Raw genomic sequence first — 18,122 nt, 5'->3', positions numbered from 1 at the left:
AGAATGATCCAAGTTTAGGAGATTTTGAGGAGGGGGCGCATGGATGGCTAGATATCGTCTGGAAGATGTTTAGTAAGATTAGACGGTTAAGATGTCTCCAATATTTGACATCAAACATGTTTGACGACGTACCAACTCGAATATAATAGTAAAGATATACAGTATATCTAGATCAGATGCAGAGACATATGATGGAGAATTAGTGCAGATATTCCAGTTTCCATAATAAGGCATGTCCACGGTTTGACAAAATAATATGAAATACGGATATACAGAACATACTTAATCATTTGAGGAAGTACCAACAGAAATAGAAGTATTTAAGCACACTACAGCATTGCACTTTCAGGTTTTGCATACACTGGTGCCATGAGATTCTATCATTCATTTGCAAATGCATGGCCGAATACAGATAACGAGAGAGTCTGCCTATCAAGTAAAAATAATTTCACATCAAGTTATCATTAGTAAAGCATTTAAAAATCTTAACTATAGTTTATGGCTTTAACGCTCAAGATTGATTGAAGAATTGGAGCAGTACCAAAAGTGCATGAACATAGCAACTTATGCCATTCCGACTAAGTGTCAAGGCCTGAAATTTTGTTCAAACAATAGTAACAGTTTCCTTCTCCACATCACTACAAAAACATAAACAGATCATTTTATTATTCAGTTGTTATAATTAACAAAAAAAGAGCTCCCAAATTTAGTGAGTAAATAATACACTCAATTCTTAAAAGAACATATGAATATATCTTACCAAACCATAGTCAGCTACTTCAGAAACCAAGTGATGTTAGAATGACATGTATAAAACTCGAAATTTTGGTTACATTGTAATCGAGATAAAATTTCACATGCCAGACATTAGCTACTTATGAAATAATCAAATCCCACACATTAATTGTATCAGAAACATCACAGAAACTCATGTAATATAATCACTGATCAGACAAGCCCATGTGCTCAGGTCTCTGAACAATGCAAACAAAATCTAAAGGAGGACACCACGCTACCTTATGAGAGGATGGGGAGGCGAAGTAGCTCTTGGAGGTGGTGATGTGGTGGTGCGGCAGTACTTAAGGTATCAGGCGACGAAAGGTGGATGGCTTAACCGGAGGTGCCGTCATCATGCTAGTTGCCAGTCCTAGCCCAGAGCTCCTTCCCGTCGCAGGCGTCGTCAGTCACAGTTGCATCGCCAACAGGTTCCTCATTTGCTTACGAAGCCTGTGCTAAATGAAAAGTCAAAGATTTATAGACAATCAAGATTTACCCACTAAAGCCCCATGTGTCTCACTGGATTCTCCTACAACTCTCAAACACATCTAGTGTTGCCGGATTGGCGAGGCGGTGCCTCGATGGAGTGGGAGGAGGCGACCACAACGGACGAAGTCTGCTACAATTTTCTCTGCCACATGCCTCCTCTGTGCACGACAAGACGGAGTACCTCTGCGGAGCACCTGTCTGCCCACCGCGGCCAAGGCCATCTGGCCGACGCACTCCTCCGACGCCGACTGGCACGCGTCACCGAGCTCCTCCCAGGCCTCCTAGCTCGCGCCTCCTTGCCACCACGCAGGTCGGGAACGCTGCGCTCGCCGTAGCCGTCTACCACTGTCCCCATCGTACGACGCGGTGGGGCATGCTGAAAGCCTGAAACTAACTCCGGCCTCTATCAAACCATGCGGGAGGGGGCCGGGAGGGCATCGAGAAAGGAAGTCCATCTCCTTGGGTTCCCGTGACTTGTGCGTGTGGTTATTAATTCGTTTTTATCATTAATTTGCACGCAATCAAATCTTCTTGGTGCCTTGAACCATGCGTAAAATTAAGGAAACTACTGATTTTTTAAACTAAAAAAACTACTGATTGATTGCATGTAAATTAAGGAAAGATAAATGATTTGATTAAACGCCATGGCACGGTCCAACATGATTAAACGTCAAGGGGTGTGGTTGTACGGCTACGATTCTCCTGATGTTTGATGTCAAACATTTTTCATGACTTCCATTGATTGACATTTGGTTCCATGTTTTTATTGGTGTCTCCTGATTGGTGGTGGAGATTCGGCATTCCATAATTGTGGTGATCCCACGATTACTACTCCACCATTTACTTCTTTATCTGGCATGATGGTCTTAATACTCCTGAGTTGATTTTGGAAAGTGATTTCTGATTTTGGAGAATGATCCAAGTTTAGGAGATTTTGAGGAGGGGGCGCATGGATGGCTAGATATCGTCTAGAAGATGTTTAGTAAGATTAGACGGTTAAGATGTCTCCAATATTTAACATCAAACATGTTTGACGACGTACCAACTCGAATATAATAGTAAAGATATACAGTATATCTAGATCAGATGCAGAGACATATGATGGAGAATTAGTGCAGATATTCCAGTTTCCATAATAAGGCATGTCCAAGGTTTAACAAAATAATATGAAATACGGATATACAGAACATACTTAATCATTTGAGGAAGTACCAACGAAAATAGAAGTATTTAAGCACACTACAGCATTGCACTTTCAGGTTTTGCATACACTGGTGCCATGAGATTCTATCATTTATTTGCAAATCCATGGCCGAATACAGATAATGAGAGAGTCTGCCTATCAAGTAAAAATAATTTCACATCAAGTTATCATTAGTAAAGCATTTAAAAATCTTAACTATAGTTTATGGTTTTAACGCTCAAGATTGATTGAAGAATTGGAGCAGTACCAAAAGTGCATGAACATAGCAACTTATGCCATTCCGGCTAAGTGTCAAGGCCTAAAATTTTGTTCAAATAATAGTAACAGTTTCCTTCTCCACATCACTACAAAAACATAAACAGATCATTTTATTATTCAGTTGTTATAATTAACAAAAAAAGAGCTCCCAAATTTAGTGAGTAAATAATACACTCAATTCTTAAAAGAACATATGAATATATCTTACCAAACCATAGTCAGCTACTTCAGAAACCAAGTGATGTTAGAATGACATGTATAAAACTCAAAATTTTGGTTACATTGTAATCAATATAAAATTTCACATGCCAGACATTAGCTACTTATGAAATAATCAAATCCCACACATTAATTGTATCAGAAACATCACAGAAACTCATGTAATATAATCACTGATCAGACAAGCCCATGTGCTCAGGTCTCTGAACAATGCAAACGAAATCTAAAGGAGGACACCACGCTACCTTATGAGAGGATGGGGAGGCGAAGTAGCTCTTGGAGGTGGTGATGTGGTGGTGCGGCAGTACTTAAGGTATCGGGCGACGAAAGGTGGATGGCTTAACCGGAGGTGCCGTCATCATGCTAGTTGCCAGTCCTAGCCCAGAGCTCCTTCCCGTCGCAGGCGTCGTCAGTCACAGTTGCATCGCCAACAGGTTCCTCATTTGCTTACGAAGCCTGTGCTAAATGAAAAGTCAAAGATTTATAGACAATCAAGATTTACCCACTAAAGCCCCATGTGTCTCACTGGATTCTCCTACAACTCTCAAACACATCTAGTGTTGCCGGATTGGCGAGGCGGTGCCTCGATGGAGTGGGAGGAGGCGACCACAACAGACGAAGTGTGCTACCATCTTCTCTGCCACATGCCTCCTTTGTGCACGACAAGACGGAGTACCTCTGCGGAGCACCTGTCTGCCCACCGCGGCCAAGGCCATCTGGCCGACGCACTCCTCCGACGCCGACTGGCACGCGTCGCCGAGCTTCTCCCAGGCCTCCTAGCTCGCTCCTCCTTGCCACCACGCAGGTCGGGAACGCTGCGCTCGCCGTAGCCGTCTACCACTGTCCCCATCGTACGACGCGGTGGGGCATGCTGAAAGCCTGAAACTAACTCCGGCCTCTATCAAACCATGCGGGAGGGTCCGGGAAGGCATCGAGAAAGGAAGTCCATCTCCTTGGGTTCCCGTGACTTGTGCGTGTGGTTATTAATTCGTTTTTATCATTAATTTGCACGCAATCAAATCTTCTTGGTGCCTTGAACCATGCGTAAAATTAAGGAAACTACTGATTTTTTAAACTAAGGAAACTACTGATTGATTGTGTGTAAATTAAGGAAAGATAAATGATTTGATTAAACGCCATGGCACGGTCCAACATGATTAAACGTCAAGGGGTGTGGTTGTACGGCTACGATTCTCCTGATGTTTGATGTCAAACATTTTTCATGACTTCCATTGATTGACATTTGGTTCCATGTTTATATTGGTGTCTCCTGATTGGTGGTGGAGATTCGGCATTCCATAATTGTGGCGATCCCACGATTACTACTCCACCATTTACTTCTTTATCTGGCATGATGGTCTTAATACTCCTGAGTTGATTTTGGAAAGTGATTTCTGATTTTGGAGAATGATCCAAGTTTAGGAGATTTTGAGGAGGGGGCGCATGGATGGCTAGATATCGTCTGGAAGATGTTTAGTAAGATTAGACGGTTAAGATGTCTCCAATCTTTGACATCAAACATGTTTGACGACGTACCAACTCGAATATAATAGTAAAGATAGAAGCATTACATTCTCTACGTATTACCGGTTCTCGGGACTTTCATTTTGTCCCCCTTGGGTAGAACTAATTCGAAACCTGATCTCTAGATTTAGTGACATCGAGAATGGAATCGTACGTAAATCGGTGTCAAGAAAACAATACATCTTATGTAGTTTCGTACCAATTTCATTGGTGCCAACAACCTTACTTCGGCACCATACAATTTGATGCCAACCTGCCTCAGTAGTTGTGTTACATTTGCGTCGATCTGCGCAAATGCACAACTTCGGTTCTATTTTCGATGGAGCCAGCACCATACGGCTTGCTATTGACCTGCTTCGATGTTGTGTTCCGTTAGCGGCGGAATTCCCATTCTGGCTAGTTTTAGCCTTTGCCATAGCTAACGCCACCTTCAATGGTGGACCACATATCGGACAGCCATTCTATCTGCTTTGATCAGTATACGGTGGGCAGGCAACATAGAAAAGGCTCAGGTTGGTTTGCACCTGGCAGCGGCCCTAACGGCGGACCGCATTTGGTTCACGGCCTTGCTTTTGGGGGCTATTTTTCATACTGATTTCAAAGCATATGCTACGGTTTTTGAATAATTACAACATATGTTAGCACAAATTGCATAAAATAGTAGCACAAATAATAACAATGTTTTGAATAACACAAATAGTAGCACCTAGTCCTCACAACAAACACAAAGTCATAGGTCATAATTTATTACAAACAATGGAATGAAATTCAAATGGAGGGCTAACTATTTTCAACAAGGTTTCACATATGTCGGACCAATTCATTCTGGAGTCGGTTGTGAGTACTCTATTCTGTAGGCATTTGGACACGTTCTCGTCAGTGACTTCAACATTCATATGCAGATACTCGTAGGGACCAACTTGCTTGGCTCGAGTCTTGCGGTCATTCTCGATGATCATGTTGTGCATGATCACACAAGTTTGCATCACCTCCCATAGTTGGTCGTGAGACCAGGAAAGAGCAGGATACCGAACCATAGCAAATTAAGCTTGAAGCACACCAAATGCCGCTCGACATCCTTTCAGCAGCTCTCCTGACGCTCAGCAAAGTGGAAATTCTTCTAACCCGTTAGCGCGGGGTTTTCTTGATAAATCTCGCCCATGTTGGATAGATACCATTGGCTAGATTATAGCCTTTGGTATATTGGTTGCCATTGATCTCATAGTTGCATGGTGGAGCATGACCTTCCACAAGTTCAATAACCATACTTCAATATCCATGATGTCCTTTGTATAAACCATGCCAAGTGAACAGGCAGTTCTTCCATGACCAATGCATACAATCGATGCTTCCAACCATTTCAGGGAATTCAATTGTTGCATTATATGCCATGATCATAGCAGTCTCTGCTTCAGTTGGCTCTCTCAAATAGTACGAGCCAACTTTCTCACCACGACTTGGCAGAATTTGTACATGCACTCAATAGCAGTGGATTTACACATGCGAAGGTAGTCGTCTTGTGCATCGGCAGGTGCTCCATATACAGGCATCCTCATGGCGGCGATGCATTTCTGGATCGACGAGAAGCTAGCCGTGCCAACGGCATCATGCTTCAACCTAAAGTAGGGGTCTAACTCTCTCACGCCATGAAGGATATCCATGAACAAGTCATTTCTCATCATAGCGCCGCCGAAAATTGTCGGCATGTCATTGTCAGAGTAGTACAACATAGTATGATCCTCCAACCTCTGCAAGGGCTCCGAATTTTTTCTTCCCGACCTTGAACCTCCACGGCGCAGCCTCTTCTTCTTCTCCTCCTCGGCTTCATCAAGCATTTTTTTGAAGGCAAGCAATGATCGCCAAGTGCTCGCGAACATCATCGTCGCAAGCTGCGTCGTCAACAAGCATTTGTTGGATCATCTCGTCATCGCTATCCATGTCTATGAGGAAAATTAAATAGTTAGAAATTCATGGTGGCAATGGGGACAACGAATAGCGACGGGCGGTGCCTACCGGACAAACGATCGAACACCTTCTGCGCGCGGCGAAGGGGGGGGGGGAGTGGCCGCCGTGTTCTGGCTAGAGTACGTGAACCACCGGCGGCGAAAAGGGAGACAAGGAGTCGGGTGTCGCGACAGAGTACAACACAGTTGAAGTATTACGTCGGCGGTGGTCGACGATTTGAGCAGCAGTGGAGGGGTGGGAGGCGAAGGAGAGGATGCCCGACGCGAAAGAAAGACGCGAAGCAACGTTATCGGCTATGGTCGATGGTAGGTAGGAACCCACGCGGGTTTTCGTTCTGTCTGGCATCCCCATAACGTTCCTTGTGTAGTGAAGATGGGTTCATGGCACCAAACACTGTATTAGGCTACGCTAGACCGAAAAAGTCTTTGAGACGTACAGCTAGAGGAGACCAAACGTCCGGCGTGCCTCAAATCCATTTGAAGGATGGTTTGGGAGACGCCAGTAACTAATTGGGAGATGATGCTCTAAAACAGAAACCAAATGTTCAACGTTGTGGCCGGCTGGCTGGCTATCTTGTGATGCGCACGGCTGAACTTGAGTGACAGCTGACCTTCATTCATTCTTGTATTCCATGCCGGGTGACCAATAAAGTCGGAAAAGGATCATGCTGGTCTTGTTGTAGGCGCGCCGCGTACCGACCGACTCCTCCTTATCGTTAGATGTCTCCTCTCCGTCCACAAAAGTGCAAGGATGTTCTTCGCCGACTGCCGACGTGAACAAGAGTAGCCCGGACCATGTCCATGTGTGTACGAACAGCACCTTTTTTAGCACTTTCTGTCGCTCGAGTAGCCTCTCCCCTGTTCAACGAAAGCTGTTGCTGCTTCCCTCGCCTGCCCCCTGCACCGAATTCGGCGTCACACGCAGGTTGCACGATGAAACATCGCGCCACAGCACGTACACTGCAAGCTACCTTTTGACCCTCTTGGTTAGAGCATCTCTAGTAAAGCTCGTATTTATCTGAATCAAAAACACGAAGTTCGGTCTCCTGAACTATTCAGTTTAGTTGTTTTTAGTTACTCAATAGTTCTTGCTCCGATCTTTACGGAATAATATGCTGCGATGATCTTGCGAAATGATACCAATTCTTACTTCGATCGAGCTACATTCGAAGATAATTTACAAAAACTAGCTAAAATACTTGACTAACCCTACTGCGTAAATTTGACTAATTAAACTACTAAATTAGGCCCCGGATTGTCAACGGGCAGTTCTTGCGGCGGCGGACGGTATTTCCGCGCCGCCGACGCCTATGCGACGACGAGCGCGGCCACCTCGAACACCGCCGCCTCCGGCGAGCTCCCTTAGGTGAGGGGCGACCCGTCTGCGTCATTGTCGTCGTTGCCGTCGCCGCGCGGCGGAAGCACCGACAGTGGCGGGCTGCACAAGCCGGTGGGGGTGCCTCGGCTTCTCCTTCGCGTGCCTCCTTGCGCGCTGCCCGGCGCGCGAACGCACGCGGCCACTTTCGTGCCGCCAGCTTCCAAGCTCCATCGGAGCACGCCCGCCTCGCGCGGTCCACCTCTGACCGCACACCCGGCGGACGCGGTGCCGACTTCCCGCTGCTGATTCGCCCCACCCCCTACCGCTCCGTCTTGCGCGCGCCATTGCGAAGGGAGGGGCGGTGGCTGCAGCGGCGGCGGAATTGCTCGCCGAAGAGGAGGCTACAGCGGTGGAGCGAGTGCTAGCGGCGGAGGGGGGTAGGGCTTGAAAACCGAACTCCTCTCCGCAACCCGTTTTAATACGGGACGGCCACCGAGTTTCTCAAGCCTCCAAACTCGTTTTTCGGCTAAGCCGCGAGTTCGGGCTCCGTTCTAGGCCTCTTTCGGCCTGAACCCATATTATCACCAGAATTTTTCGGGTTCAACCTGTTTTTCAGTCGAATTTTTCGGGTTCAACCCGTTTTTCAGTCTTTGTTAGAGTTGCTCTTAGCTAGTCACAAGTTCGGAGACAAGGATACAGAAGAATTTGGATTTCACTTAATTATTTCAATAAAAACTGTTAGCTTGATACCATGGGAGAAATGTACAGCTGCAGAAAATAGCATCAAATGTCATGTCAGGCTGACGAGTAGCCCCTGCTGACACAGATACAAGGATGATGCTTTCTCCCACTTCCCACCTCATCTTTCACCAATTCGTGGCATTCTTACATGCGGTTACAACACATCACTATACAGATACCAAATCTGAAACTAATTTGTGTAGCAATTAGCCTATGCTGCCAGGCCTCCCCGTTCCCTTTCTCTTCTTTTTTGAATCTGAAACTAATTTGTGTTGATATATCTGCTCAGTAGTCTGCTGGTTTGGGGTGCGATGCTGGCCTATCGCGGGTCAGCCGTGCCAACGGAATGCGTGTTCAATTACAAGACCAGAAATTCTTCAGACCTGGAAGTGGTCTATTATGTGTTGTATGACATCAGCTCCTTCGTTCATAAACCCATACTTGACCTGAAATCACAAGACCGTAAATAAGGCTTTACTTGGTCACAAACTCTCGTTGTGCAATAATATACGACATTTCAGATACAGGGAGAAGGCGGATAGGACACCTGGATAATGCTGTGAGCTGCGAAACTCCCCATGCTGGTGCGGAAGCTAACATCTACCTTTTCCCATGAAACGCTTCGAAGCCCTGTCACCATTTTCTCTACATGACCGGAAAGGGAAATTAGTGTCAGTTCAAGAAAGGTACTCTCACAATCTTTCGGGTTGTGGATTTAAAAACATATCAAGTGTGCTTCAGGCTTGACTGACGAGAGTAAAGCCCCCTCTTCACAATACTGAATTCATAGTCATACAGAGCGAAATGATCAATGACTAACGAAGGAACTTTGCCTACGTTTCTCGTAGTGCTACTGCTTGCAATACAGAACCAAGTCCTTGTATGCAGTAGCACTGTGAGAAACATAAGACAAAATGGCCTATCGAGTGCCACACAAAGATTGCAGTCATCGAGTTGAATGTTGAACACGAGAAATGAACTTTGAACAGAATAACTTGCTTGACAATTTAGTTGTGGCTAACTGTCAAAGTCAACAAATCAGGTGTCTAGACAACAAAACCATGATGAGAGGACTCCACGTACACGTACCTCAGGAAAGGACACCGCATCGGGTTAGCTCAAATATTGTACGTCTTTGAATATCACTATCCAGACTACTTTGAAGATATTATGTCTGGTTCTCTCTCAGGAAAGTTCAGAATCGCTAAAGGTGTACAGCATCATATGAACGAGTCAACTTAGAACAGCGGGTAGCTTCCAGGAAGGAACTGATTTGAGACTAGCCGTTCAGGACCGGTGCTAAAGGAAACAACATATTTTCTATATATACCACATATGTTGACTACCAAGTAGCACACGCCAATCTGATTTTGAGATGCTAACCAGTAGCCAGTAGATACATGTGTGGCACTCACAACATGCAAGTCTATAAGCAATCCACCTTATGAGTAAGATCTTCATGCACTTAATTATGTTAGCAGTCCGCACATAAATAAAACAACTAGATTACATCGCCTAGCTGTTATATTATGTTAGGTGTTGCTACTGTCTGAAGCTTCAAACGCCAACTGTCCCTGGAATTTTGTGAATCACATAACTCTACTGTCAAAAGGTGAGAACTTTGAATGCGGAATTGCGCAGATTCTCGCAAATCGTTTAGTCTTCTCGATTCTTATTCAGCCTACTGATGTATACCGGGACTGAATCAGCATAACTTGATGACATTCTCGATGTGATGTCTCCATTCAAAATATTAATGAGTGCGAAGGACAGTGCCAAGAATAAAATGACAAATAAAGTTAATTGCAACAAAACATCTTGTTGTATATTAAACTGGTATAACTGACCATGAACTGTTGGATGCAATATTGCAAATATTACACATACTGAAGATTAAGCATGCAAGAACATCGATATAGTGAACCATGATGCATCATTAGAAGATAGTGCCTACTTAATATTCCTACAGGCGTCAAGAAAAAGGAAGACAGAAAATAAATTTCTGCATGCAACAAGTTAAACTAACCTTCCAATAAGTCCAAATCGCAGTCTGTTGCCAAATCCTGACACTTCTCAGGGTCGATTTCTTCTGAGTATTCCTCGTGTACGATGTGGGGGTACTTCTCAGATAAGGATTCCTCCCACTGCAAATCATCAAGAAACAAAAGGAACATAAGAACTGTGATATGCGAAAATCATGCTGTCCTTTTAGAGAACGGCCCAGAAGGCTTGAACAATCAGAAATCACTACAAGTACCTTAGGCAGCTCTGTGTTTCTTCTAATAGATGATGTTCTCCAGCCAACAATGTCTGGATGTCATGAGTTTAAAGAATTGCCGAGTAAAAGCTAAAAAGTAAAAAAATAAAAGGAATAATTTGAGTGCTGCATTAAAATATTTCAAATAAATAGGATACGGTCACAATCAGCATTGGCATATGCCACTCGCCGTTTAAATGCTCGCAGAGCAGATCTAAAAAGAAGTGTTTTAAACCAGAATTAGTATAGCTAATTACGCAAGCCAGACTGAACAAACATATATGCAATTGAAATATTCATGATGGGAAGTAATCAGAAAGAAACCAAAGTACCATAAACCTTACATAAAGTAAAGATCACCATAATCTTCAACCATACGCTGCAACAGTGGAGGTTCTCCCTCGTCATCATCAGTGAGAAAAAGATGTCTCCCAGTTCTCTTAAATATCCAATGGATGACACGAGAAGCAACCTTCTCCATTGTAATGAATCCAAAGAGAAGTGGAACCTAATTTTTAACAGTGAGAAACATTCACATAAAAAAATTATATATGGTTGCTATAACAAGTGCCTGTGAAAGGAAAAGGTGTATAATCTAGAGCAGAAAAACAAAGAAACGACGTAAGTTTATCCAGTAAGGTCTGATAATATCATTAGATCCATACATCAGCAACATGGCTCGGCTGCTCCCAAACAAGTTGGGGTAGGCTACATAGGAAACCCAACAGAAACCAGAAAGTGGAAGAGAGAGGCTTGGCGAGCCAGCGTAAAAGCCAGCCATCCCTATGGATATGAAACCCGAGATCATAGCTACATAAACAGTAAAATGATTCAGCGAAACAAACAAGAAAAACTTGTTCTTTTAATCTGTCAACTATTTCTTAAGTGCACCTTCCATGCATGAGGCCACTTCAAAATGAAGTTCTGCAGGAGTTTACTGTTACATCTCCCAGCGGCAAGAGCAAAGAGGCACGACAACAATCTGTAAGTTTCTTGTAAGAGAAACACATTTTGATTTATTCCTTCATAATTCTGGAAGATATTGCCAGTCATTGAGGACCCTTTTATGTGTATCAAATGCTTTTAAGCCAACGAAATTAGAACTATGAAGGTTACCAATATATGAAGAATGGCTGGAGGTTTTGGTGAAAGGGGTATTTTTATATCTTCCAGGGATAAGAGCTCAGAGGCACGCCAATTAATTTGTAAGTTTATTATAATATAAAATTAAAATCCCTTCTCTCTTTTGTTTTTCCAAAAAGAAGACAAATTTGGGCATCAAACTTGGGCCATTTCATGTGTATCCAATGCTCCGAAGCAAACGAAAACAATATCTTGTATACTCCACAAACTCCAAATATACAACTATATGAAGTTGGAAAAAATATACTGACATAACAGAATATTGAATAAATGAATAAATGAGTGAATGTATATATAATAGTTCCAAAACAATTCACAGATACAAGTAATCAAGTATCAACGGTCAGGATTTTCATCGTTTTAAATAAGCAAATCTGAACTCACATGATTGTCAAAATGGAAAAATAAAGGGGGGCCATCAGAAAAATAAGTCAACACAGTACCTGCTTGTTTCCTCGAGAACCAAGGTGAGGTGTTGCTACAGTTATGAAGTTCAATGCTTCCAACCCGCATATGGTTCCTTCGGCTTTGCTGTCAAACGTGCTATTTGGATGTCTATAAAGCTTTGCGATTGCATATCTTGCTACTAAGCCTCCAACAGAGTGTGCAAGGAAGGAAATTTTGGTGAGTTCTGGCTTTCGACTGATTACATCAAGAACCTGATTAACAAGAGAATAAAAGTGAGGATACAGTATTATTTCTGAGGTAAAAAAGTGTTCTGGCCCACAAAATCATTTCAATAAAATCAATATGGTAGATCAAGTAGCCTCTAAATATTTAGCCGCTGGACGTCATATGTTGCATTTGGTACTTACTTCATCCGCTAATCGTTGCCCCATAACATCAACACCGTCTAGAGTCAATGTGTTCATGTTTTTCTCACTACCTGCAAATTTGAAAAATAAGTCTAAATAACATGATCTTGATGAAGCTTTCTAGGGCACATATCCCGTTACCTACTCAGTTAAAAATTCAAAAAAGAGGCTTATGTTTTACATTTCAGTCATTGTACATAGGTGCAATACTTAAATTGCAGTTGAACCATGCCAAAAATGTTAGTTGCATCTAGAATAGTTTTAGTTCTCCCATAGTATAATATATCATGCTTATATCTACATATTTCATTACAGCATTGGCAAAAAGGTCCAATAATGGATGACAAATTAATCTCCACACAAGCATATGTTCGCACAAACACATGGCTTACCGTTTCTAGGTGACTATCTTAATATCCCTATCCATATTTAAGAATAGAGCAAAAAAGCTATGAGATTTACGAATTGAAACGCTATTGCGAACAGTGACATGTCAAGAAAATGACAAGATATAGTCATCATAAAAGAGATGGCTTCACTCAAGTTTCAGGTATTGTTAAACCTAAGAATTAACAAAATGTCAAATTGTTTCATATTTACATTTAGTCAAGCATACCTATATTGTTTGTCGATTATAAAATTAATTTATTGGGGAAAAAAGGACGGATGATTTGACAAAAAAAACATGGAAATGTGCAAGTTTCTAGCAACTGTAGTTGGTAAAGCACATAACCCAGCTACTTACAGTGGACAATTATATCATCAGGAAGTTGCTTCACGAACTCATTGGCTGCGTATTGCCAGTCAGTAGTACTGCTCAATGAAAAGAAAAGGGAACAACATATCACTAAGAGAAGATTTGAGCCAAAAGTGGTATCAAAACTGTAAATATAAATTTGGCACACACTCGTAAAGAAGCACATCCATATATCATTTCATAATTGAAAAGATTAATCACCCCTACTAATATTACAAGCACCAGTATTGGTTGATCTAAATAACATCAGCTATTCAATCATCTATATCTCACGGTCCTTGCTCATTATGTATCCTTCCACTAAATAAATTTTAAATCGTGAAACTACATTTGTCGCATAGGTGCCTTTATTTGTGTCATTTGTTGTCGTTTCTTTCGAAACTGCCAGTGAGATATTGAACTGTAAGTAGATTAACATTTTGGATTTTTTATGCATTGACCAAGAATTATCTTTCGAAATTATCTTAAAATATAGCATCAACCATTCTCTTTTTGCGGGTGTCACCTGTCTAGAAATAAGCCAAAGTGGTTACAAGTTAGATCTTGTATTTTATTTTTGTACGTAAAATCCCTGAGATCTAAATCTTTTGTGTGATTCAATCCTAGCAGTAACCACCTGATAAATAGTTTGCTCGACTGATCGAGAGAAATGATACATGGAGCATATTGTCACAATGTTTGGTTCACATTGTACATGTTTATAAAAATGCACAATGTTCTTCCATATCAGCCGTGAATTTGGAAGGGAAAGGACCCGCGAAAGGTCATTATTGTTCTTGAGACCTTGGTTTGTACGTTCGTCTGACCATAGAGGCACATATTCTTCTATATCAGCCAGACTGGTGCTTCATGATTACTTGGTAAAGATCCATGATCAAAGACTCCTCAGAAAAGTTGCTAGACAAGCTATTTTGGTAACATAATTATCAAATGTCCGCGACTGGAGAAGAATTGTAGAAGGAAATAGCCCGACCAGAAAGAATCTCCAGTCATGCACAAATATTTCTCTCCAAATTATACAAGCAAGCATATTGAATATTCCTTCATTCAGAAGCTGCTACATGTATATTTACAAAAGCTAGTGGTTGGACTGTCATTAGAATTGCGTAAGCTTGAAAAAGATATCGATCCTCTTGTATATGGTTTTTGTTGTATTTTATACTAGCCGAGAAGCGCATTGCAAGATTACTAGTCAGCTGTACTGAAAACTGGAATGCGTCCGCAAGGCATGCAAACAACTTATATGTATAACCTAGTAGCTTTTGCTTGTCTATTCCAACTGCCAAGGGTTGAAGAATAACTCTAGCAATTGAGAGCAGTAGCTTTCATCTTTGGCAGAATTTAAATTTCCTTGGAACAATGAACATAGATAGGCCATGTGGAGTCACGAGGTGCGAGCCTAGCATATAAGGAAGAAACAGCAGGTGGTTGCCGTAGCTCAATGGGTGCATACTACTCTTTTTGTACTACAATGATGGTGCAGTCAAGTTTTTGCAGCAGTGTAGATGCTACAGTTGGAAGTTCCGTCTCACGAAGCATATAGCCGGCATTCGTCGTTTGGCCGGATCATGAAGTGGAGACTAGAGAGCAATATATTGACCTTTGACGAACATACATACCAAGCTGATTTGGGTGCGCTGAAACAAACTCTACAGAATTACTGCTCCCATTACGGCAGAATAGCAGTGAAAGGCACACTGAGCCATCCAATTTGACAGACCTCAGCAGCTAGCGGTTTAGACAGCCTGAAATCACCCCGCTGAGCCCCACTGTCGACAGTGTCAACTCATTCCGCCGAACCCCATTTTTCCCCAGCTTTACTCTAGCAAAGCCCAACTGCGCAACAACAAGGAATGCCCCGCATGCCTTGCCGAACCCGATCCGTCGCTAGTCCCATTCCGCGTCGGCCCCCCATGCCATGCCGTGCCGTCGTCTTCTCTCTAGCAGGCGAAACCAAAGTGTAACCCCGTGTCCCCGCACCGAGCGTGCACGAGGTGTTCGACCAAGTTCCTGAGCGGAGGCTACCTGTAGAAAGCCGATCGGCGGGAAGGGGAAGGGGAAGGAGGGGCGGCGAGGGAGATGGGCGTGCACCTGCCGAGTATGCCGTGGACCATGACGAGGAGGTGGTCCGGCGCGTGGGAGGAGACGGCGTCGCTCCAGACGTCGACGCCGCCGGACACCGACTCCTCCCTCCTGAGCCCCTCCGCCTCCCCGCCTCCGGCGCCCGCCATGGCCGCCGTCGGCTAGCTCCTGGGATGCGGCGGCGGGGCGGGGCGGAGCGGAAGGGAACGGAAAGGCGTGGCGTGGCGCTGCGACGGAAGGGTCGAGTCCCGCGTTCGGGCGTGGAGGCGAAGTGGGGCCCAGCGAGCGAGCCAGGAACGAAGAGACGCGTGGGAATGTTTTTTATTTTGCAGAGATGAGAATGAGATGCGTGGAATTTGAGGAGGAGGATCGAGTCGAGGTGGTTTGGCGGGGCGTGTGGGGCGGTGAGGTGTGGGCTCTACAGATCTTGCCGACATGGCTGGCAGGCAGGTTTCGTGTGCTCGCCACGCCTAGCGGAAAATGGAGCCCCACGTCTCCGATAGCAGTCTCGATAGCTTTTTAGGAGGCGAGGCGGCACACAGCTCCCGGCAATTCGTGTTGGCACCTTCGCAAAGGGCGAGAATCAAGGCACGCCAACATCCTCATCCACATAAGAAAGCACCTGCGAGGCCCTTTTACCAGCAAGACTAGTTCCCCTCCTTCTAACCCCGTCCGAGGAGATTCCCACCCATCATCGTCGCGTCCCCCATGCTAGCCTTCCACCACGCATGTCCATAGACTGGCCCCCGTTGTTTCGGCCAGAATAGAGGCCACTGCTGCCCAAGCACCTAACCGCCCCGCCCGCAAGGTGTTCGTCGGATTACCGCAATGGATAGCAACGACGAGATGTTGGTGCAGTTGTGCATGGAGGAGGAGAGCACCGCCGCTGTCCGGCGACAGCAGCTGCTGATTTTGACGAGCTTCCTCCGCGTTCACCGGCCATTCGTGGCCATCGTGTTCAACTTCACATGCACCAAAAAATCTGAGATGCAGGTGTTTATGTTCAACTTCAGGCAGAAATGGTTGTGCATTTGTGAGCAAGGAGAGGAGCTGCCAACAACACATGATTTAATTTATATTATTATACAAATAATTTCCTCTGTATTTATGTTAAATTATTGTATAAATAATCTTATGTGATTGAAATATTCTTTCAAAATATTGTAAAAGGAAGAAAATATTGGGGCCACCCGTGGAGATACTCTTGTGTGCAAGGAGAAGGTGAACTATTATATTCGCAAAACATCGTTGGATCCTGACGGCAAGGATCATGTGACTGCCTCCTTGTAAAGCAACGTCACGCACGAGAGCGGACGAATGGAACTCGGCGGTATGTGATCCTGGGGCAACTTGGCCTTTCATTGGCCCAGCAGCTTGTGGCGGGTCCGCTGCTGGAGGTGAGTTTTAACGTATAGCAGCAACAAATTGATGCAGAATACATATGTGGGCCAAAGACAGTTAATAAAGTAAATAGTACGGCGCGTGGGAGGACCGCTGCAGATGGCCGCGCAGCAGCAGAGGAGTAGTGGAGTGGAGCAGCGCGACTCGCGGCGGTGGCGCGGCAGAGGACCAGCACGACGCCCTGCGGTGGCGCGGCTGGCGTCTCCCTGCTCCCCGTCGGCGTAGCGTACGGCGCGACCTCCCGGCTCGGATCTCGTGGCACGAGCGCAGACCCGACGCCACCGTGCGCGCCCTCGTGGAGCCCGACGACAACGCGCCTATGCCACGCTCCGACGCTGCCGTACGCGCGCTTGCTCGCCCTCGCGCTCTCTGAGAAGCTCGACGTGCTCAACCGCGTCGCCGCTCGCCTCGGCTCTCGCGCAATGCGCGCCCTCGTGGAGCCTGACGACGACGCGAACCCCTCGACATCCTCCCGTCGAGCTCCATCGTCCACGTCGGCCACGGCAACACCACCATCACTCGTCGAGTTCCGCCGCACCGCGGTGAGCGCGGAGGTGACGTGGGGGCTTGGACCGCTGAGATGGCTGCTCGTCGAGCGGCGGCGACGTGGAGGCCATGGCGGCTGAGTTGGCTGCTCGTCGAGCTCCGTAGCCACCACGGTGAGCGCGGCGGCGATGTGGGGGCTTGGTCCGCTTAGATGGCTGCTCGTCGAGCGGCGCCGGTGAGCGAGGTGGCGACGTGGGAGGCCATGGCGGCTGAGCTGGCTGCTCATCGAGCTCCGCTGCCACCGCCCGCGCCGAACTCTCCCGCCCGAGCCGACCCGCTGTGCTTTGCCCCGACCTTGCCGAGCTCGCCCCGCCGCGGTGGCATGGGGCGTGCGTGAGCAGGTCGGCGCGGCCACGGCCTCCTGCTCGTCCAGCCCGGGAGGTGGCGGCGTTGAAGACGGAGGGTCGTCGACGCCCTTGTCGGCGTTAACGGGAGCGTCGCGGTGGCGCGCGTCGTGCGCGGGCAGGTCGGCGGCCGCGGCAGAGCGCCATGGCCTCTCGCTCGTCCGGCTCGGGAGGCGGCGGCCGGGAGATGGAGGGTCGTCGACGCCCTTGTCGGCGGCGACAGGGAGCGCCGTGGTGGCGTGCGGCGTGCGCGAGCTGGTCGGCGCGGCCGCGGCAGAGCACC

The 18,122-nt window shown here is 45.7% G+C and overlaps 1 protein-coding gene across 1 annotated transcript; it reads right to left on the bottom strand.

Annotated features, from left to right (window-relative positions):
- Nucleotides 1-8,447: 8,447 nt before the first annotated feature.
- LOC127314490 (lipid droplet phospholipase 1) lies at nt 8,448-15,877 on the bottom strand. The gene is made up of 10 exons (XM_051344956.2): nt 15,558-15,877; nt 13,455-13,522; nt 12,710-12,780; nt 12,338-12,553; nt 11,096-11,259; nt 10,910-10,965; nt 10,752-10,804; nt 10,521-10,638; nt 9,042-9,139; nt 8,448-8,940 (listed from the first exon to the last, which is right to left on the bottom strand). Exons 1-10 carry the CDS (start codon nt 15,695-15,697, stop codon nt 8,872-8,874), a joined length of 1,053 nt encoding a protein of 350 aa, XP_051200916.1. The 5' UTR covers nt 15,698-15,877; the 3' UTR covers nt 8,448-8,871.
- Nucleotides 15,878-18,122: the final 2,245 nt, after the last annotated feature.

This window comes from Lolium perenne, chromosome 7, assembly GCF_019359855.2.
Source record: "Lolium perenne isolate Kyuss_39 chromosome 7, Kyuss_2.0, whole genome shotgun sequence".
NCBI lineage: Eukaryota > Viridiplantae > Streptophyta > Magnoliopsida > Poales > Poaceae > Lolium > Lolium perenne.
The sequence above is the reverse complement of the archived record's forward strand: the minus strand, read 5'-3'. Positions and strand labels throughout refer to the sequence as shown.

Excerpts from the sequence above, each read along its gene's own strand:
- LOC127314490 (XM_051344956.2), bottom strand. The coding sequence starts at position 15,697 with ATGGCGGGCGCCGGAGGCGGGGAGGCGGAGGGGCTCAGGAGGGAGGAG. Across the intron at positions 13,523-15,557 it reads GTCCACGGCATACTCGGCAG|TACTACTGACTGGCAATACG; the intron begins GTGCACGCCCAT and ends TTCATTGAGCAG. Across the intron at positions 9,140-10,520 it reads CGATTTGGACTTATTGGAAG|AGAAAATGGTGACAGGGCTT; the intron begins GTTAGTTTAACT and ends CCGGTCATGTAG.